At 40.4% G+C, this 23,468-nt stretch overlaps 3 protein-coding genes across 12 annotated transcripts in view; all 3 read left to right on the top strand.

Moving 5' to 3' along the window:
• Positions 1-23,468, top strand: part of SMIM18 (small integral membrane protein 18) — a 577,762-nt gene that overhangs the window by 13,850 nt on the left and 540,444 nt on the right. The gene's annotated exons all lie outside the window — the stretch shown is intronic.
• The window catches only part of DCTN6 (dynactin subunit 6), a 1,120,059-nt gene that overhangs the window by 1,035,280 nt on the left and 61,311 nt on the right, over positions 1-23,468 (top strand). The gene's annotated exons all lie outside the window — the stretch shown is intronic.
• Positions 1-23,468, top strand: part of LEPROTL1 (leptin receptor overlapping transcript like 1) — a 44,200-nt gene that overhangs the window by 6,448 nt on the left and 14,284 nt on the right. The window contains exons 2-4 of one of the 2 annotated variants that reach the window (XM_050802584.1): positions 125-200; positions 2,852-3,038; positions 3,886-6,229. In XM_050802584.1, the coding sequence (XP_050658541.1) occupies positions 125-200; positions 2,852-3,038; positions 3,886-4,002 (380 nt within the window). In that variant the 3' untranslated portion in view covers positions 4,003-6,229. Of the gene's footprint in view, positions 1-124; positions 201-2,851; positions 3,039-3,885; positions 6,230-23,468 lie in introns of those variants that run through there. The other variant, XM_050802582.1, reaches the window with a different exon arrangement.

The following is a 23,468-nucleotide window of genomic DNA, read 5'->3' as shown; positions in this document are numbered from 1 at the left end:
GCTATTAATACGTTTGAGGGATTTTTGCTTCTGAGGTTACAGATAATATTCAGACTGCTGATATTAATAAAAATATTTATTTAACTAATTTATATTCCTATTGCACTTCTTATTTGCTTTGCAGCTTTGATTAGTTTGTCCTTTGGAGGAGCGATCGGACTGATGTTTTTGATGCTTGGATGTGCCCTTCCAATATACAAGTATGTAAAATGTTTGTCTTTCTGAATATTTAAGGGTAAAATTTTTCTACTTTTTTTTTTTTTTTTTTTTTTTTTTTTGAGACGGAGTCTCACGCTGTTGCCCAGGCTGGAGTGCAGTGGCGCGATCTCGGCTCACTGCAAGCTCCGCCTCCTGGGTTCACGCCATTCTCCTGCCTCAGCCTCCTGAGTAGCTAGGACTACAGGCGCCCGCCACCGCGCCCGGCTAATTTTTTTTTGTATTTTTAGTAGAGACGGGGTTTCACTGTGGTCTCGATCTCCTGACCTTGTGATCCGCCCGCCTCGGCCTCCCAAAGTGCTGGGATTACAGGCTTGAGCCACCGCGCCCGGCCAAATTTTTCTACTTTTAAAGCTTAAAAAAAGTGGTTTTTTTTTTCACTACTGTAAAAGTAAAGCAGAGAAATGTTCACTTACCAAACACATACCTTTGTAAAAATCATCACTTAAAATTTGTTTCTAAAGATTTTAGGACACCAAAATGCAAATAAGACTTTTGGCTGTTACCTGCTCTTTCACTACTGCTGAGTCTGCAATGGCAGGATAGCTACACAGTACCTCAGCCCTCCTGCTCAGTTTTTAACACCTATTGATAATACTAATTACAAGAAAATTTAAAATGTCTTTTTGCAAAAAAATGCCATAAGCAGTCAAAGCACAAATGACTAAAAAAAAAAAAGATATGTAAACAATTACTTTCCGGCCGGGTGTGGTGGCTCACCCACGCCTGTAATCCCAGCACTTTCGGAGGCCAAAGGTGGGAGGATTGCCTGAGGTCAGGAGTTCGAGACCAGCCTGGCTAACATGGTGAAACCCCATCTCTACTAAAAATACAAAAAAAAAAATTAGCCAGGCATGGTGGCGCATGCCTGTAGTCCCAGGTACTCGGGAGGCTGAGGCAGGAGAATCACCTGAACCCAGGAGACGGAGGTTGCAGTGAGCTAAGATCACGCCACTGCACTCCAGCCTGGGCAACAGAGCAAGACTCCGTTTCCAAAAAAAAACAAAAAAACAAAAATTGCTTTCCTTAGGACAGAAAGAACTTCTCAAAGTTAACATTTAGATAAATTAGAAAACAATGGACAACTCAATAGAAAAAAAATATAAAAAGAGAACTACAAATTGCTAATAAGCATATAAAAATATCCCCAGCTTCACTGAAAACTAAGCCAAATCCATTGGCAAAGACAAGAGACAGTGCAAGCAGACACTCTTTTGTGCTGTGGGGGAGTACACATAGGTAGTTTTCTTGGAGATATGTTTGCTTGTAGCTCTCAAAGTATATATTCTTTGAGGTAGCCCTTTCACTCATGCAAACCCACTTGCAGATGTTTACATGGATACATTTAGTGGGGGAGAGTATGGATGTTCAAGCAGCCTTGTTTTTTGGTTTTTGGTTTTGTTTTGTTCATCTGAGCCTTATTTATAAGAGCCAAAAAAAATTCTGGAAATATCCTAAATGTCCTTCAGAAGAAAAATGGTTACATTATAGTAAATCTATTAATGGAAATACAAGGCAGTCTTAAAAAGAATGAGGAAGAGCTGTAAGTGCGAACATGTGAATATGTTCAAGACACACTGTTAGGAAACTGCAGGGACCCATTCATATTTTAAAGTTTATGTGGAAATGTGGAAGAGTCCCCGAGAAGCTCAATAGGAGAGTGGGCAAGAGGAGATTTGGAGAACTTTTAGTCTTTACTTTTTGTGCTTTTGTACTGTTTAAATTATTTTTCTTAAGCATATATTCAATTTTTAATTTTTTTTCTTAAAATGTTTAGGAAATGGTCAGGCACAGTGGCTCACACCTGTAATCCTAGCACTTTGGGGGGCCTAGGCAGGTGGATCCCCTGAGCTCAGGAGTTGAAGACCAGCCTGGCCAACATGGTGAAACCTCATCTCCACTAAAAATACAAAAATTAGCAGGGCATGGTGGCACACGCCTGTAATCCCAGCTAGTCAGCGGGGCTGAGGCAGGAGAATCACTTGAACCCAGGAGGCAGAAGTTTCAGTGAGCCGAGATCACACCACTGCACTCCAGCCTGGGCAACAGAGCCAGACTCCGTCTCAAAAACATAAAAATAAAAATAAATTTAGGAAACATAAATAGCTGCTTATCATTAGCCTCTGTATAATCAGATCTCCACCATGATATGTATTTTATTCTATGGTAGTTTTAAGGGCACGTATTTCCTTTTTAACTTTTTATTTTGAAACAATTTTAGATTCTGAAGAAGTTGCAAAAATCATACACAGAGATCCCCTGTACCCTCCACACAGCTTGCCAGAGTCGTAAGATCTTACATAACTGTAGTTACCAAAACCAGGAAATGACTGCGGTACAATACAATTAACTAGATGGTAGAGTAAAAGCCATCTGTTTTTATTGTGATAAATTCTATATTCTGACTGAAAGTGTTCAAAATTACTTTTAGCTTCTTTTCTGTATTTTGATTTCTGTAATTTGGGAGTTCCTTGTGATGTAAGGGAAGTTTAGGGTTGCTTCAGCTTTATGCTAAGTTTGGGTATCATCCATTAGAAGTCAAGGGAATGAATCTTGATTTTTTTAAAAAGACCATATTTTGTGTGTAGGAAAATGACATAGCAAAAATTACATTAACTTATTTTTCTTTTTCTAGCAAATACTGGCCCCTCTTTGTTCTATTTTTTTACATCCTTTCACCTATTCCATACTGCATAGCAAGAAGATTAGTGGATGATACAGATGCTATGAGTAACGCTTGTAAGGAACTTGCCATCTTTCTTACAACAGGCATTGTTGTGTCAGCTTTTGGACTCCCTATTGTATTTGCCAGAGCGCATCTGGTAAGTGATTATCTTCTTCCATTGATGATTTTATATTGAACATGTGTTAAATTTTTCTCAAGCAAAGTTTTTGTTAATGACATGAAAAGAGATGAAAGACATAAGAGCCTAGAAGACAGAGATTAAAATCTCACTTTATTGTTTGTTCTTGTTAACTAAAAAAAGAGATATTTGAGAACGTGGCTTGGATCTGCAGCAGCTGTTGGCTTGCTAATACTTAACTGTCAGAGTTGAGCATATCAACTCCCCCGGTGCTGAACAACCCAGGCCTATCCTGTAAAACTTAAAATCTGGAAGACCTGAAAAGATGTATGTGCTCTGCAGGCGGAAGAGCACTGAAGAGGGGAAGGGGCTGGCTATGGGTACTCAGTTCTTCCTCCCAAACTTACTGATCCACACTTGGCGCCTTCATCTCTGGGGAGGTAGAGAAGACAGCCATATGGAGAAGGCAATTGTTTTCCCACCCCTTCAAAAGAATGTACACGGGTGTGTTTCCATCTGTGATATGCTAAAATTTAATCTACTCTAGACAGATTTTTAGATTAAGGAAGAGTAAGCATATTCCTTTATAAACAGAAACTTGTAGAATTTTATGCTGCTTCATCGTAGCCCAGAAGTCAAGCTTGTTTTTGAATGGTCATTTCATGACTTTCTTTTTAAAGGAACCAATGGTAAATGAAAACAATAGTATAAAAGTACCACTAAGTATGTGTTCAGCACTGTAACAATTACTGTTACAAGCCATGTTTCTTTTAGATCATAATTAGGACACAACTGGAGCCTTTTTTTTTTTTCATTTTCCTTTTGTTTTTCATGTCTGTTAACTGAGTGTATCTTATTTCCATAGATTGAGTGGGGAGCTTGTGCACTTGTTCTCACAGGAAACACAGTCATCTTTGCAACTATACTAGGCTTTTTCTTGGTCTTTGGAAGCAACGACGACTTCAGCTGGCAGCAGTGGTGAAAAGAAATTACTGAACTATTGTCAAATGGACTTCCTGTCATTCGTTGGCCATTCACGCACACAGGAGACGGGGCAGTTAATGCTGAATGATATAGCAAGCCTGTTGGGGGTATTTTAGGTGCTCCCTTCTCACTTTTATTGTAAGCGTACTATTTTCACAGAGACTTGCTGAAGGATTAAAAGGATTTTCTCTTTTGGAAAAGCCTGACTGATTTCACACTTATCTATAGTATGCTTTTTGTGGCGTCCTGCTGAATTTAAATATTTATGTGTTTTTCCTGTTTGGTTGATTTTTTTGGAATCAATATGCAATGTTAAACACTTTTTTAATGTAATCATTTACATTGGTTAGGAATTCAGAATTCTGCCGGCTCTATTACTGGGCAAGTACATCTTTTCTCTTAAAATTATTTAGCCTCCATTATTACAAAAAATTGTAAAAATAAGTTTTCAATCAGTCAGGATGACATCACTCCCAATGTTATGCAAACATGCAGATGGTTCAGATGGTTGGCATACGTTATAGACTATATACTCAGTGCAAATATAGCTGCATTTATACCTCAGAGGGGCCAAGTGTTAATGCCCATGCCCTCCATAAGGGTTGCTGGTTTTACTAATGACAGGTGTTTTGTGAATTGAAAATTATTTTATGGAATTGCTACAGAGGAGTACTTTTCTTCTCAATTGTTAGAAGAATTTATGTTAAACTTTGAGGTAAGGGTGTAAAAACAGATTTTTGAGATAAGGTTTTTATTTATGTTTATTATCGTTAGAGTGAGTTGCAATATGGGAAGAAATGACATTGAAATTCCAGTTTTTGAATCCTGTTTCTATTTGTAAGTGAATTTTGTGATCTCCTATCAACCTTTCATGTTTTACCCTGTTAAAATGGACATACATGGAACCACTACTGATGAGGGACAGTTGTATGTTTGCATCATATATGCCAGAAAACCTTCCTCTGCTTCCTCCTCTTGACTTATTTTGTATGTTGTATATATTACATAAAATAACTTTTCAAATATAGTTTAATAACACTTAGAAGTGTTTACTTACCTGGAAAATAATTGCTATGCCGTACATTCAGAATGCCCCCTCCCCGACAAGGCCTTGCCATGATTAACAAGTAACTTGTTAGTCTTACAGATAATTCATGCATTAACAGTTTAAGATTTAGACCATGGTAATGGTAGTTCTTATTCTCTAAGGTTATATCATATGTAATTTAAAAGTATTTAAGACAAGTCTCCTGTATACCTCTGAACTGTTTTGATTTTGATTTCATCATGATAGATCTGCTGTTTCCTTAAAAAAGGCATTTGTTGTGTGAGTTAATGCAAAGTAGCCAAGTCCAGCTATATAGCAGCTTCAGAAACATACGTGACCAAAAAATTCCCAGTAACTAGGCATGATCAATTTATAGTGGTCGTTTACATCTAACAATTATCAGGACTTTTTTCGGGAGTGGGTTATAAAAACATTCAAGTTGGTCTGACAGTATTTTGTTAAGAATATTTGTTTGTATGTTTATTCAGTATACTTACATAAAAATTATTTCGCCATCAGCCAAAACTCAGTAATCATGACAGCTATCTTTTGTTGTTTTATGAAGTTTATTTCTCAAGAAAATGGGAATAAATTTGGGGTTTGTTCACCTTTTTTACTAACGATGCCTAAAGCCACAGGTGTTATTGCCTAACTTAAGCCATGACTTTTAGATATGAGATGACGGGAAGCAGGATGAAATATCAGGATGAAATATTGGCATGTGGCTGGAGCCTTCACACTTGAGGCTGAAAGTGGCTTGTGGTATTATAATGTTCAGACTTGAAGAGGAAGGTGCAGGTACACATGAATTAGACAGCTGGTGAGACAGTTGGGAACTCTTTGTGCCTGTGATCTACTGGACTTTTTTTGCAGGAAGTGCATTCTCTAGTCCTTCCCCATTTTCTGTTCTAGATGTCAGTGCAGTGCACTGCTACTGTTTTATCCACTTGGCCATAGACTCTTTTTCTAACAGCTGCATATTCTTTCTATATACTAATTGCATTGGCAGCATTGTGTCTTTGACCTTGTACACTAGCTTGACATAGTGCTGTCTCTGATTTCTAGGCTAGTTACTTGAGATATGAATTTTCCATAGAATATGCACTGATACAGCATTACCATTCTTCTATGGAATGAAAACTTTTGATGATGAAACAATAAAGATTTTAAATACCTATTTTAGTTTGTGGGTGTTTTTGAAATGAAAATATATTGCACACTTTTGTTGTAAAGTGCATTAACCATTTTAATAATGTGATATAAAGCAAGATGACACTGGTGTAATGTTAGACTTGCAGAAGTTTCCATTCCAAAATAAAATGGAAACCATAGTAACAGATATTACTATGCAGCCCTGTGATTTTGAGCTATAGTAAAAGGATTGGTAATCTGGGAAGTAGAATTTTTATAAAATCTTTTACAAAAACAGTCATAGAAGGTTTTGTTGACATTTAAGACTACTACTGATCTAAAGGCAAGGTCCTACCTGTTCTTAAATTTTCAGAACATTTTTATGACTACTTACTATGTATTTTATTACCACTCATTATTATAGCATGTTACTTTTTGCGAACATTTTAAACAAAAAATGTTTCTGTTTGGTACACTATGAAGAGAGAAAAGTACTGTTCTTTTTTTTCAAACATTAGTCATGTCCCAAATTGTCCTAATTATAATCTCATCATATACTTTAAAAAGTTAGGCCATGGACACTAAATGTCTGCTCTAATATGATTTTGGGGTCATTGTCAAAATAATCCAGTTTTTTTTTTTTTTTTTTTTTTTGAGATTTGCTTTGTGCCTAGGTTGTAGTCCAGTGGTATAATCTCTGCTCACTGCAATTTCTGCCTCCTAGGTTCAAGCGATTCTCGTGCTTCAGCCTCCTAAGTAGCTGGGATTACATGCATGGGTCACCATACCTGGTTAATTTTTGTATTTCTTGTAGAAACAGGGTTTTGCCATGTTGGCCACACTGGTCTCAAACTCCTGGCCTCAAGTGATCCCCCTGCCCCTCAGCCTCCTGAGTAGCTGAGATTATCGGCGTGCACCACCACGCCTGGCTAACTTTCGTATTTTTTGTAGAGACGGGGTTTTGCCATGTTGGCCACACTGGTCTCAAACTCCTGGCCACTACCTCCCCAAAAAAAGTGCTGGGATTACAGGCGTGAGCCACCGCACTTAGCCAAAATAATCCAGATTTCTAAAGTCTAGGATATTTATATTGAATGTGACTAGATTCTTAAGTTTCAGATAACTTTTAATCAATGCACCAAAGTTAACAAGCAACACATTATTGTTAAGTGATATGTGTGTTTTAGGTCCCAGGATGCTTTATGATGTATACGATTGGTGGGAAATTGAAATTCGTATTTCTTCCCTATAATCTTGTATTGCCCTTTCTTTCAGTGAAGATTAGGAGCTCTGATTTTATTACAGGTCTGTTCATTTTATGGCATTCCCAAGGAAGAAGACATATCCTGTAGGTAAATATTTCAGATCAATGAAGCTTAACTTACTAAGAACTAATGTTTGTTTTACTGTAATCGTTTGAACGTATTAAGTGGATTGTACACTTGTGCTTTCTTAGAATATATTAAACCACTTTAATTTTGCCTTGGTAATTTAGGACTATCATCATAAACTATGTCCCCCCCCAATCGTAAGTGGCTGCAGACCTGTAGTTTTCTGGAATTGTGTTTTTGATCCTTTTCGTACAACTGAGTATTTGTTTCTAGCACCCCTTAACTTATTTTGTTTCCAAGTTGCTGATTTACAGTATATTAGGAAGAGTGGAAAGTGGTCAAGGAAAAAAATAAGGCAATCAAGCTTATTAAATCAATTATGTAACATTTCTGTACACAGTACAACGTCAGTGAACTTAATTAGGGTGCCTCCTACCTCTTGCACAAATGAAATGCTTTGTGATAGGTATTCTTCCTCTTGAAAGGCTTTTTTAAGAAAACAAAATTAATTTTTAACTGTATACTAGATCATCTGAGATTGCAAAAGGAGCACCACGTAAGGAGGTGTTCCCGTGCTGTGCAGCGGAAGAAGCCTTATAATTAAGTTTACTACGCTTTAATGTAGGGCTTATTCTGAGCTCAAGATACTCATAGACCTTTATCTGATTTCTGGGGTCTTATATCTCACTTCACCCTTTGTGTTTAGTTACTAAAAGTTTAGGGATGAAGACAGATTTACAGATTATTTTTACAAGAAACTTTAGACTGTATGGTTTGCTTCCAGTCTCTTGAAGATTATTTGAATTCATCTGTGATTTATGTGGCTTATGCCCATACACATGGTTAGTCACAGCGATTCAAATATTTACTGTTAAGCTTGTAAATTCCAGCAGAGGGTGGTGGGAACAGAGAAAATCCAAACCTGTTTCTATGAGTGAGAGATTATGACCATAAAGCATTTATCTTTCAACTGTAATTCTGGGGAGTTTTGTATTTAGAGGCAGTACTCCGTGTGTGTGTGTGTGTGTGTGTGTGTGTGTGTGTGTGTGTGTGTGTGTGGTGGGGGCAGAATCAGAATTTTTTTTTTTACTTCAAAAGACAGTAGAGGCTGGGCGCAGTGGCTCACACCTGTAATCGCAGCATTTTGGGAAGCTGAGGTGGGTGGATCACTTGAGGTCAGACCTTTGAGACCATCCTGGCCAACATAGTGAAACCCCATCTCTTCTAAAAATAAAAAAATTAAGTCTGGTGTGGTGGTGGTGCCTGTAGTCCCAGCTACTTGAGAGGCTGAGGCAGGAAAATCGCCTGAACCTATGAGGCCGAGGTTGTAGTGAGCCAAGATCGTGCCACTGCACTCCAGCCTGAGTGGCAGAGCGAGTCTCTGTCTCAAAAAAAAAAAAGTAGAACATCTAATACTATGAAAGGGAAGCGTGGTGGCAGTTTACAACCATAGAAACCAGCAAATAGAATAAAATACTAAAGACTAAACCTGAGTATTTCCATGTCTGTTAGTTAAGAGCATTAGTATTTATTAATTATCTTGATATATAGTGTGTCTGGCATTTAATATCGAAAGTATCTTTTTCTCTTGGTAGATCACTTTATTGTATAATATGTAAATACAACTATGACATAAAAGTAAATGAACTTGTGTAGATTTGGGAACCTCCCCAAAATAGGACAGATGTTTTCCTGAAAGCTAGGTTTACTTATGTCAGCTATTTGAGGATTGTTTCTAAAAGGGTTTACAACTGAAACAACTTTCTAGGATTAAACCAAGTATAGATGGATTTATTTTTGTCAGGGTCTAAATCATCAACTTCCAAAACATAAGCAAGAATTGGCTCTAAACATTAACTGAGTGTAGCAGTGAAGACAAAGGTGTTAGTCCCTGAGAATTAAAAGAAAAAGAAGGTGGTTTCGAGCTCTACTTCATACTAGAAATGATGTTTGTCATTTACTCATGTAAATGGCCTAGTAATTTAAATTAAATAATTTAATTTATTAAATTATCAACTAAATCAAAACAGTGATTAAAACAGTGATTTCAAAAATATATACATTTAAAAACCCAGATGCTAAGAAATGTCCAATGAATTAGGTAGAAACAACTTGGTGTTCACATCTCTGTATTTCGCTTCAGGTATGTCATGAGATACTTACGCTGAAATTCCACGTTTGGTTTCAGCTTTTCCTCTAGAAAACTTCCCTGTTCCCAGTGGCAGTTACATGCCACATGACAGCATTCCAGGTACTACTGGAAAGAGGAAAATCTTGGAGCACAGTCCCTCTCTGAAGTGGTAATCTAATGAGATAAGAGAGACAGAAATATATCAAAGGAAGCTGATTCCTCTCCAAGCCGAGAGAGAAGTGTGGAGTTCACGGAAGGGAAAGATCTGAGAGGCAGAGGCTGGGTGGGGGGCCGTTTTCTCTGGCGGGTCCTGTGTCAGCCAGCAGGGTCATAGGGATGTGAGAGTTCCTCTGGAGCAGCAGTCTGGGGTTCTTCAGCGTCTTGGGGTTTCAGAGGCAATTGGGGACAGCTTTTTGATTCTGACACCCTGATCTCTAGACCCCAGATACCATGGAGATATAAAAAGTGGTGAGATTCAGGCTATATTTTAAAGAAATAAAAGGTTTGCTGATGAGTTGTGTGGAAGAGAGAGTGGAGTCAGTGAGGACTACCAAGTTTTTGCTCATCCGTATCACCTGGGTAGGAGTAAAGGCGTAGTGAGGGGAGAGATTGAAAATAAAAACCAAGGTTCTGGACCACAGATCCAAACTGGTTCATCATATCCACCCGTTACTCAGACATGCCACGATTTGCCTTGTTTCAGACCCTTGCCAAACAAAACACTATTCAGAGTTGGGACGCTAACTTTGTAACCGTTTTCTTTTCTTTTCTTTTCTTTTTTTTTCTTTGAGATGGAGTCTTGCTCTGTCTCCCAGGCTGGAGTGCACTGGTACGATCTCGGCTCACTGCAACCTCCACCTCCTGGGTTCAATTCTCCTGCCTCAGCTTCCCGAGTAGCTGGATCACAGGCACGCGCCGCCACCACGCCTAGCTAATTTTTTTTTTTTTTTGTATTTTTGGTAGAGACAGGGTTTAACCATATTGGACAGGCTGGTCTCAAACGCCTGACCTCAGGCAATCTACCCACCTCGGCCTCCCAAAGTGCTGGGATTACAGGTGTGAACCACCATGCCCGGCCTTTGTAACCATTTTTCAAATTCCTGGAGGGTTTACATTTTGTAGCACACATCACAGCGTAAGGGCTACACACCAGGTTCTGGAGGCAGACCACCCAACTTCTAGCTCTTCCTGATACTAGCGGTGTAACCTTAGCCTAGTTATTTAACCTGTGTCCCATTTCCACATGTGTAAAGTGAATATACTAATAGTATCTACCTCATAAAGTGGTGGTGAGATTTAAATGTAACCCGCAGAGAGCTCACGTAGATAGGGAGTGAATGATAGATGTTAGCCGTTACTTTCACTGTTTCTTACCAATTACCTGTATTGCTAAGCAGTTTCCTCTTCTAAGTGGACAAACTCTTTAAAAACACATTTTAACGATCTAGTGGAACTAAGCATGTGATCCTCCCTATCCCTACTCCTGCACCAAATCTTAGCAATGATACACGTGTGTGTGTGTGTGTGTGTGTGTGTGTAGCAGAGAAATAGGCCAGGCATGGTGGCTCACACCTGTAATCCCAGAACTTTGGGAGGCTGAGGCGGGCGGATCACTTGAGGTCAGGAGTTTGAGACCAGCCCCGCCAACATGGTGAAACCCCCTCTCTACCAAAAAAAAAAAAAAAAAATTTAGCCAGGTGTGGTGGCTCATGCCTGTAATCCCAGCTACTCCGGAAGCTGAGGCAGGAGAATCGCTTGAACCTGGTAGGCAGAGGTTGCAGTAAGCTGAGATTGCACCACTGCACTCCAGCCTGCACAGCAGAGCAAGACTGTCTCAAAACAATACAAAACAAAAAAGAACAGAAAAATACATTGGCAAAGTTAAAACAAGAAAGGGAAGCCTTGGTGGATCTGAAACTAAGACATTTCTGAGAAAACGAAAACATACGGGATCATATTGAAGAGGGAAACTGCAGCCTAAAATGCTGCTAGCAAGCTTGGAAAAATACTACCATAAAAGGTGGGAGCCCTGCCAAAGAGCCTGTCATCGCTACAAGTGGTGGAATCCAGGAGCAGGAGGGGACTTATTGAGGCAACTTGCAGGGAGAGGACTTGGGGGGCCACAGGGGAGCAGCCAAGACGGTAGATACTTGCCTAGCTCCATGTACACATGCGTCTCCGTCTCACCCTCCATTCTGGGCCAGAGAGAACATGTTTCCTGCAGTAGCGAGGATAAGAATACCAAGTCTGGAAGAGCAGCCACCGGGCCGTCTGCTCAGCAGCACCTCGTTTTCATCCCTAATGCTGGGAAAATCCTGTGCCTCTCCCTTTAGTGAGACCCACAAGCAGTCACGTCTGGCCGTCCAGCCAGGGGGTCTCCGTGCAAAGAGGATCACTCAACAGCGCAGGAAGAAAACAAATTTGGAGAACTCACCACTGAGGAAACAAGAGAACACACCAAAGCTCCGTTTTTACTGTTTTAAGTATTGGAGCCACCCACCGGCCTAGGAAGACCCTAACAACTGTTGTGCAAAGTCAAGCTGATCAGGGTTAAAGTTAGAGAATATTTTACATTTTTTGCACCCAAATCCAATTAGGCTGCCCCAGGACTGAACCCTAGGGAAAACACTTCATTTTGGTTTTCCTCAGAGGCTCTTTGTTTTATCACAAAGATGAATTTGATTCAAAGACACATAGTATAATCTTAATACGGATAAACCTTATTCACCAATGTATTCTCCTTCCTTTAACACTCGTCCTGAGACAATGAACCCAGAACCTGCCATCTGCTTGGATAGGAAGGTAGGGAAAAGTTATGCTCGGAATGACATATCTTACATGACATTTTTTGTTTTGTTTTATTTTTCTGAGATGGAGTCTGGCTCTGTCACCCAGGCTCTTGGCTCACTGCAACGTCCGCCTCCCCGGCATAAGCAATTCTCCTGCCTCAGCCTCCCAAGTAGTTGGGATTACAGGCACCCGCCACCACACCCAACTCATTTTTGTATTTTTAGTAGAGACGGAGTTTTACCATGTTGGTCAGGCTGGTCTTGAACTCCTGACCTCAAGTGATCTGCCTGCCTCAGCCTTCCAAAGTGTTGGGATTGCAGACGTGAGCCACTGTGCCCAGCTTACATGACATTTTGGATACCCACCTAGAACCCTGCATGGCCCATTGTGGACATTTATTCGAGTTGGAAAACTCTCTGATGGAGTCCAGATGGGCTCAATTATGCTGCAGCAGCGAACGACTCCCAAATCTCAGGGCTAACAACAAAGGTTTATTTCTCACTACGTCACAGATTGGCTGTGACTTTACTGGAGTATTGTCTCAGGAATCTGGGCTATCAGTAGCACTGTCGGTCTTCTGGCAGACTTGGGAACAAGCATGGAGGCCTCGATGGTGGCTGTTAGATCTCCTACCTGGAGGTCACACGCTCCTCCTCTACTCCTCTTTCATTGCCCGGAGCAAGTCACACAGCCACGCCTGATCTCAAGACATGAGGGAAAGTGAATGCCAGCAAGACAGTCGACCACCCTTCTTTATACAACTCTTGCCTTATTTCTCCCCTGCTCCTGAAACTCATGTACAGTACTTGACTTTTTTCTGATGTAAATACTGTGTGGCCCAGGAGTGGTGGCTCACGCCTGTATTCCCAGCACTTTCGGAGGCAGAGGCGGGTGGATCCCTGGAGAGCAGGAGTTCAAGATCAGCCTAGGCAATATGATAAGCCTCATCTCTGTAAAAATACAAAAAGTAGCCAAATGTGGTGCTGCGGGCCTGTGGTCCCAGCTACTCCAGAGGCTGAGGTGGGAGGATCGCTGAAGCCCAGGAGGCAGAGATTGCAGTGAGCCAAGATTTCACCACTGCACTCCAGCCTGGGCGGCAGAGCCAGACCCCATCTTAAAATTAAAAAAAAAAAATCTATATCATGTACCCCCAGATATGATGTACTGAAAAGCACACCATTTCCATTATATTCTTACCAAAAATGCATACCTTCATCTAATCCTGCACCCTTGATCTCCCTGGGCTTACGGGATCCTCCTACCTCAGCCTCCCTAGTAGCTGGGACTACAGGCACGCACCACCATGCCTGGCTAATTTTTTTTTTTTTTTTTGTAGAGACAGGGTTTCACCATGATGCCCAGGCTTAGGAGAATGCTTTAAAACCTCACAAATAAATAAGGAAAAGATAAAAGGCCCAAGAGAGAAATAGCAAAATATATAAACAGGCAATTTCTAAATAAAAACCCATAAGTGGCAAATAAAGAGTGCGGGAAGGGGCATTATTCTCATTAGTAATCACATAAATGAAATTTAAATATCCATCTCATACTTTATATTACCTACAAATTTGGCAAAGATCTGTAAAAATTATAATACCCAGTGTTTCTAAGAAATTATAATACCCAGGTAGTACATATGAAAATGATCACTCTCATATATTTTAGGTGAGAGTGTAAGTAGTTTGTCTGAACCTTCTAAAATGTAATTTGGTAGTAAATATTAAAAGCCTTCTATAATGTTATGATATAATAAGAAATATATTGGGAGGCCAAGCCAGGCAGATTGCTTGAGCCCAGGAGTTTGAGACCAGCCTGGGAAACATGGCAAAACCCTATCTCTACATAAATACAAAAAATTAGCCAGTTATGGTGGCACATGCCTGTGGTCCCAGCTACCTAGGAAGCTGAGGTGGCAGAATCACCTAAGCCTTGAGGTAGAGGCTGCAGTGAGCCATGATCATGCCACTGTGTTCCAGCCTGGGTGACAAGAGTGAGACCCTGTCTTAAAAAAAAAAAAAAAAAAAAAAAATTTGGTTGCTACCCTCATTTCCTGGCACACAGCTCCTAACATCTTTGAGGTCTCTTAGGTCAGCAGTCCCCAATCTTTTTGGCATCAGGGACTGGTTTTGTGGAAGACAGTTTTTCCATGGACAGGGAGGCGGGGGATGGTTTTGGGATGAAACTGTTCTACCTCAGATCATCAGGCATTAGATTCTCATAGATCTCTAGATCCCTTGCATGTGCAATTCACAATAGAGCTTGTGATCCTGTGAGAGTCTGATGCCACCACTAACCTAACAGGAGGTGGAGCTCAGGTAGTAATGCTCGCTCATCAGCTGCTTACCTCCTGCTCTGCTGCCCGGTTCCTAACTGGCCACGGACTGATACTGGCCTCTGGCCTGGGGGTTGTAGGGCTCGGGAGTTGGGGACCCCTGCCTTACGTGATAAATGTCCTTCTGTTCCTGAGCTGTATCCCTTAGGGTAAACAGGTAATAAAGTAAAGCACTTTCCTGTGTTCTGTGAGCTGCTCTAGCAAATGGTCAAATCCAAGAAGGGGGTTGTGAGAACCTCTGATTTGTAGCCAAGTCAGACAGACATTGTGGGTTTTCTGGGGACCTGCTACTTGTGATTGCATCTGAAGGGAGGGACAATCTTGTGGGACTGGGCCCTCACCCTGTGGGATCTGATGCTAACTCCAGGTAGTCAGTATCAGACATGAACTGAGTTATAGGACGCCCAGCTGGTGCTGGAGAATTGGTCAGGATGGGGGAGAAATAAAACCATACATTTGGTTATTAGAAGTATTGAGAGATGTGTGAGTAGAGGAAAAAAAATGGTTTGTTTTCCCTATACACCTTCAAAATATGCATACCATTTGACCTACTAACTCCCTGTATTGTAATCCTAGGGAATTAGTCACAGACAGAAGATTGTCATCGCTTTACTAATTATGGTATTGAAAAATCAAAACAATCTTAAGGCCAAGTGTGGTGGCTCAGGCCTGTAATCCCAGTGCTTTGGGAGTTGGAGGCGGGAGGATCACTTGAGGCCAAGAGTTTAAGACCAGCCTGGACAAAATAGTGAGACCCTGTTTCTACAAAAAATTTTAAAAATCTGAAAGTTAGCAGAAGATCAATTAAATCAACTATGACTGTATTAGGTGGTTATTAAAAATTACATTGTAGAAAAATGCTTATAGACATAAAGTTTAAAAAGCAGGCTACAAAATAGAAATTAGTGTGAATCTACTGTTTGGGAAAACAAAATATATATGTATATAGTTTGGAAAAACAAAATATATTTTTTGTTTGTTTGTTTGTTTCATTTTGATTGGTTGTTTTTTTTGAGATGGAGTCTCGCTCTGTCTTCCAGGCTGCAGAGCAGTGGCAGAATCTTGGCTCACTGCAACCTCTGCCTCTTGGGTTCAAGTGATTCTCCTGCCTCAGATTCCTAAGTAGCTGGGATTACAGGTGCCGGCCACCACACCTGGCTAATTTTTGTATTTTTAGTAGAGACCAGGTTGGCCAGGCTGGTCTCGAATTCCTGACCTCAAGTGATCCAACTGCCTTGGCCTTCCAAAGTGCTGGGATTACGGGTGTGAGCCACCGTGCCTGGCCAGAAAAACATAAATATATTAATATATGTACATACAGATACATATGTACATGTGGAAAAAGCTGGAAGGTTATTGTATTAATTTACCAGGGCTGCAATAACAAAGTACCACAGACTGGGTAGTTTAAACAACAGACATTTATTTTCTCACTGTTGGAGGCTGAAAGTCCAACAGTAAGGTGTCAGCAGGTTCAGTTTTTTTCTGAGATCTCCTGAAGGAGTGGTCTGCCCCTCCACACCTGTGGGTATATCTCGTCAGGTGGGACAAGAGACTGAGAAAAGAAATAAGACGCAGAGACAAAGTATAGAGAAAGAACAGTGGGCCCAGGAGACCAGCGCTCAGCATACAGAGGACCTGCACTGGCACCGGTTTCTGAGTTTCCTCAGTATTTATTAATTACTATTTTCACTATCTCAGCAAGAGGAATGCGGCAGGAAAGCAGGGTGATAGTGGGGAGAAGGTTAGCAAGAAAACATGCGAGCAAAGGAATCTGTGTCACAAATAAGTTCAAGGGAAGGTACTATGCCTGGATGTGCACGTAGGCCAGATTTATGCTTCTCTCCACCCAAACATCTCAGTGGAGTAAAGAATAACAAAGCAGCATTGCTGCCAACATGTCTCGCCTCCCGCCACAGGGCGGTTTTTCTCTTGTCTCAGAACTGAACAAACATACAATAGGATTTTATACGGAGACATTCAGTTCCCAGGGGCGGGCAGGAGAAAGAGGCCTTCCTCTTATCTCAACTGCAAGAGGCTTTCCTCTTTCACTAGTCCTCCTCAGCACAGACCCTTCACAGGTGTCGGGCTGGGGGACGATCAGGTCTTTCCCATCCCATAAGGCCATATTTCAGACGATCACATGGGGAGAAACCTCCTTGGACAATACCCAGCTTTCCAGGGCAGAGGTCCCTGGGCTTTCCGCAGTGCATTGTGCCCCTGGTTTACCGAGACTGGAGAATGGCGATGACTTTTACCAAGCATACTGCCTGTAAACATTTTGTAAACAAGGCACATCCTGCACAGCCCTAGATCCCTTAAACCTTGATTCCATACAAAATATGTTTTTGTGAGCTCAAGGGTGGGGCAAAGTTACAGATTAATAGCATCTCAGAGCAAAGCAATTGTTCAGGGTACAGGTCAAAATGGAGTTTCTTATGTCTTCCCTTTCTGCATAGACACAGTAACAGTCCGATCTCTCTTTTCCCTACAGTCTCCCTCCTTGGCTTGCAGATGGTCCATTCTCCCTGTGTCCTCACACAGAAGTGTTGGGATTATAGGTGTGAGCTGCCACTGCACCCTATCTAGTTTTTTTATATAAACTTTACAATTCACTTGTCAATTTCTATTTTGTGTCTGTGTCCCGATTGTCTGATTTTAGAGGGATGCCAGTCATTTTGGATAAGAGTCCATGCTAATGACCTCATTTAATTTTAATTACATCTTTAAAGCCCTTTCTCCAAATACAGTCACATTCTGAGGTACTGGGGTTAGGATATGAATTTTAGGGGAATACTACTCAGCCCATAACAGCTATATACAAAAATATTTAACTAGATATTTGTTAAAATATGGAGAATTTCTTAACGATTTTTTATAAAAAAGCTTTTAAGTCGGGCCTGGTGGCTCATGTCTATAATCCCAGCACTCTGGGAGGCTGAGGTAGGCAGATCACTTCAGGACAGGAGTTCAGAACCAGCCTGGCCAACATGGCAAAATGCCATCTCTACTAAAAATACAAAAACTAGCAGGGTGTGGTGGCATATGCCTGTAATCCCAGCTACTAGGGAGACTGAGGAAGGAGAATCGTTTGAACCTGGGAGGCAGAGGTTGCAGTGAGCCGAGATTGTGCCACTGCACTTCAGACTGGGCAACAGAGTGAGACTCCATCTCTAAATAAATAAATAAATAAATGAATAAATAAATGTATGTTTTTAATGCTGCACATTAAACTACCTCAAATAAAATAGTAAAATTAGAGTTGATTGTCATTATTACTAATAATTTTTGCCCCAAGCAAGTTTCTGAAAAGGGTCCAAATAGCTCATCCCTTTGAAGCAGATTCTGAGTTGGAAAATCTGTTAACAGTTGCTTCCTCCATAACAAACATAAAAGAACAGCATGGATCCAGATCTCCCCCAGCCATTTGGGGAAAAATAGAAGAATAAGAACTATCATAAGACTGCACGTGCATAAGATGTTACATGATATTCTTTTAGTTGTAAAATATAAAGAGGGCAAAATATAAATGGTCACTTAATAAGTTGTATGTATTTGTGTATGCATATATATACACATATATATGTATTTATTTTTAAAGTCTGGTAACAAAATACATGACACGAAATCTACCATCTTTGTTTAATTTTGTTTCTGAGACAGATTCTTCTCGATTGCCTTACCTCCAGGGTTCTGTGTTTCATCTACATACTGTGTTTTGGATGTTTTGCTGTTTATTGTTTTTGTGTGTATTTTGGTTTTTTGTTTGTTTGTTTGTTTTTTGAGACAGAGTCTCACTCTGTTGCCCAGGCTGGAGTGCAGTGGTGCCATCTCAGTTCACTGCAACTTTGGCCTCCTGGGTTCAAGCAATTCTCCTGCCTCAGCCTCCTAAGTAGCTGGGATTACAGGCACCCGCCACCACCCCCGGCTAATTTTTTGTATTTTCAGTAGAGACGGGGTTTTGCCATGTTGGCCAGGCTGGTCTTGAACTCCTGAGCTCAAGTGATCTGCCCACCTCAGCCTCCCAAGGTGCTGGGATTACAGGTGTGAACCATCATGCCCAGCCTAGATATTGTTAATAAGATAAACTCATGAAATGACTTGGACACCTGAAGGAAAGCAAAAGATATACTTCCTCTGCCAGCAGTGGTATGTGGGCTTTGGTGTGGTTTTTCTGGGGCTCACAAGATTCCGTTGCACTGCTTTTTACCCGATGCGAGGATATTTGATTCTGGCAGTGGTTTCTTGGCCTCTGGATGGCAGTAGAAATGTCCTGACCTCTGGATTAGGGGTGTGGGGACTAACAGGAAAGCTGGTGGAGAGTTCCTTACCTTCTGCTCCCCCAAGCATTCCAGTGATTCCTTTTTTGTTTTATTTTTATCTTTAAAAAAAATTAGGCCAGCACAGTGGCTCACCCCTGTAATCCCAGCACTTTGGGAGGCCAAAGCGAGTGAATCACTTGAGGTCAGGAGTTTGAGACCAGCCTGGCCAACATGGTAAAGCCCCATCTCTACTAAAAATACAAAAAATTAGCTGTACATGGTGGCACGTGCCTGTAATCTCACCTACTCGAGAGGCTGAGGCAGGAGAATCACGTGAACCCGGGAGGCAGAGGTTGCAGTGAGCCAAGATCATGCCATTGCACTCCAGCCTGGGCGACAGAGCAAGACTCCCTCTCAAAAACAAACAAACAAACAAAAAAACACAAAAAAAAATTAACTTTAGTTGTCAAGGTAATTCAGTGCGGAAGGAATCATCTCTTCAAGATGATTCTGCTGGAATAACTGGATATCCACATGCAAAAGAATGAAATTGGATCCGTACTTCACTCTATATTCAAAAATTCACTCAAAATTTTTATGTAGAGACAAGGTGTCACTATGTTGACCAGGCTGGTCTCAAACTCCTGTCCTCAAGCAATCCTCCCACCTCAGCCTCCCACAGTACTGGGATTATGGGCGGGTGCCACTTCACCCAGTCTAGCATTGTTATATAAACTTTAGAATTAGCTTGTCAATTTCTATTTTAAAAAACTTTTGGGAGGGCCAGACACAGTGGCTCGTGTCTGTAATCCCAACACTTTGGGAGGCCAAGACGGGTGGATCACTTGAAGTTGGAAGTTCAAAATCAGCCTGGCCAACATGGTGAAACTCCATCTCTACTAAAAATACAAAAAAAAAAAAAAAAAAATTTAGCCAGGTGTGGTAGTGCATGCCTGTATTCCCAGCTACTCGGGAGGCTGAGGCAGGAGAATCCCTTGAACCTAGGAGGTGGAGGTTGCAGTGAACTGAGATCGTGCCACTGAACTGCAGCATGGGCAACAATGCAAGACTCCCTCTCAAAAAAAACTTTTGGGAGTTTGATTGAGATTGCATTGAAGCTATAGATCAATTTGGGGAGAATGAATCTTAACAATTGTAACAGTTATCTATTGCAGCATAACGAACCACCCAAAACCTATTGACTTAAACCAATAATCATTTGTTCAGCTCACAAATCTGTAATTTGGTCCGGACTTAAGAGTTTGTCTGTTCCACATGGTGTCAGCTGGGGTTTGGTGGATCATCTCCCAAGATGTTTCACTTACATAGCTGGCAATTGGTGCTGGATGTCTAAATGGGAGCTCAGCTAGTATGAAGGCCGGGGGTCTCTGCTCCTCTCCATATAAAACTCTGCCTCTCCATGGCAATGTGGCTTTCTCACATCCATTCCAAGAGTGTGAATCATCCCAAGAAAACCAGTCAGAAGTATGTGGACATTTTATGACCTACCTTAGAATTCACAAAGCATCACTTCTGCCATACTCTAGTGGTCAACTCAGTTGTGTAAATGTCCCTCCAGGTTCAAAGGGAATGACCATAGACCATTCAATGGGAAGAGTGTTAATGTTACATTGTAAGAAAAGCATATGGGAAGGAATATATTATGGTGTCCATCTCTGGAAAATGCAATCTGCCACAACAATATTGAGTATTTCAATCAATGAACATGGTATATCTCTCAATTTATTGAGGTTTGCAACATCTCTCAGCAGTGTTTCATAGTTTTCCATGTACAGATCTTGCAGTTATTTACTACATTTATTCCTAAATATGTCAGGTTTTCTGATGTCATACTAGCATTCCTCTCTCTTTCGCTCTCTCTCTCACTCACACACACATACATATACACACATACAAACTTCAAGTACGAAGTTTGTTTGCATGGTTCCCATGTCTATCCTTATTCCTGCTTAGGAAGCTCTATCCAGACCTATAATCTATTCATTTAGTCAAACAATAAATAACATAATTTCAATCAATGAAAAGTAAATGAACCAAATAGAGCAGAATGAGGAGATGGGAATGATGGCATGGGAATGGGATTTATTTTAGACAAGGTGTTCCTCTCTGGCAAGCTGTCATTTGAACAGAGACATTAATGATGTAAAGAAGCAGCGTCTCTCTCCTTGGAGATCTGGGTAAGAACGTTCTGGATAGAAGGACCAGCAATTTCAAAGGCTCAAAGAGAGGAATATGCTTTTTTTTTTTTTTTTCCAGAAGATAGCAAGGCCATTGTACCTGGAGTGCAGTGAAGAAGAAACTACCAAAACACAAAGTTGGTAAGATTGGTAGTCTCGCACTGTCAACTGTCTCTTATAACCTAATCTCAGAGGTGACATACCATCACTTCTGTCATGTAATATTCATCACACAGACCAACCTTGATTCAATGTGGGGTGATGAGAATGCCGGAAGAGGGGATGGGTCACTGGGGCCACAGTGATTTTTTTTTTTTTTTTTTTTTTTTGCAGTTTTTGATCTTTTCATTAGGTATTGGGGAATGGAAATTCCTGTACCTGACTTCCCTCTTCCTTATCTGCCCAGTAGTCTCTTGCATACTTGCTTTCATATAAATTTTCAAACCTATACAAAAATAGAAGAATATATTGAACTCCCCATCAACCAGTTTCAACAATTCTCAACACGTGGCTGTTCTGTTTCATCCATGTATTCTCCATTCTCTCTAACTCAGATTATTTTAAAGCAAATCCAAGACATATCACTTAATCTGTGAGTATCTCTAAAATGTGACCCTTCCTTATTCTTAAGAAAAAACACAATATGATTATTACACCTGAAAAAGTTAAAAATAAAGCTTTACTATCCAGTTACTGTTTAAATTTCCCTACAGTATCCTTTCAAAGTTGGTTCATTTGGATCAAGATCTAAACAAAGTCCACATATAATTCATATATATAGTTTATTATATAGTTATTTACATAACTATATAAACAGAAAAAATTATAAAAATAAAATGTACTTAGGGTCAGCTGCACATTTAAGAAATGGGGAGGAAATTACCTTTGCTTTTCTCTTCAATCCTAAACAACATGTTCCCTTGAATTCAGGTCATTACCATGAGTGTCACCCATTAGGAGTTAACATAATGTTCTTTCTACAGGGAAATGTCATCTAAGCTCTAAACAATTTAGAAGCAAAGTTGTGTAAGCATTCCTTTCCTAAGTTGAGAATGCCAGAAAATATCACCTCACATGTCCTCAGGCTAATGAATCCACCTAAGGCACTCGATGTAACATACCCAGATTGGCCATGAAACTAAATCAAAGCATCACTTGAATCTTATGAACTGCTCAAAATTCCCCGCAAGGAAAACATACATACATAATTATCTCACTTGTCGTAGCTTAAAAGGTGTTTCTGAAGAAAAAGGTGCAGCAAGAACCAAGCAAGACAAAAATACTTCCCTAGAAATAATCTGGTATCTCTAGCTGTTGTTATGATTGTTCCTGGAAACGAGCCAAAGGAGATCAATAACTATTTGACGGTTATGAGCTGCCAAATATAGACTAAGAAATTAAACCTACTATTCAGGAAAGAAAGAGTCAGAGAAGTTAACAGTGTTTTCTTAGTAGGAGAGAACTATTGTCGACTCTCAGCTTTTTGGTGAGCCACAAAAATATCACTTTGTTCTTTTTATACAATAGAAAACAAATGGAAGGAACGTAATAGGAAATGCCAGCTGTTTATAAAGAACCTTGAGCACTCAGCAGATTTTCTTCCATTGCTTTCTATAAAATTCTTGCTGGATGAATAGAGGCAGGTTGGGAGATGGGTGCCTTACTTTTTCTGCTTAATGTGTTGAAAAATTAATAGAGCACTTATACAATCATAATGCCTTCATTTTTAAAATTAAATACTCTAAAAGGAATATTTTATCCACATCCTGTTTTGGCGTACTAGGAAACTTGGGGCCCCGAGGGAATTGCTTGGGTCGCCCAGTTGGCCTGTGCTAGAACTGGGACAGAGCCAGAACTCCTGCCTAGAGGAAAGGGATTCAGACTGTTTCCCCATGAGATGGCTTTGCCAACATCGGAATCAGCCATTATCAGGAAGAAAATGCTAAAGTAGTCATGGGTCATTTTACTCTATCATTTCCTTTGAAATGCTTTGGAAATAGATGCATTTAGACATTTGGAAAAAGCTCACATAAAATATAATCACTATCCCTTCACCTGTTAGTACTGAGCTCTTAGACTATGGAGAATCAAATTTCCTAAACCATCTCCTATGTTATAAATCTGTGAAGAATCTGTTGTAAGTGACTTGAATGTACTATCTAATAGTTGGCTTTCTAATCAGGATAATTACTAATGATTGCAATTGGTCATTGCAATGGCCATAATCTGTGGGTCTTTATG

Source organism: Macaca thibetana, chromosome 8 (genome assembly GCF_024542745.1).
Source record: "Macaca thibetana thibetana isolate TM-01 chromosome 8, ASM2454274v1, whole genome shotgun sequence".
Classification (NCBI taxonomy): Eukaryota; Metazoa; Chordata; class Mammalia; order Primates; family Cercopithecidae; genus Macaca; species Macaca thibetana.
This window is presented reverse-complemented; position numbering and strand designations above follow the sequence as displayed.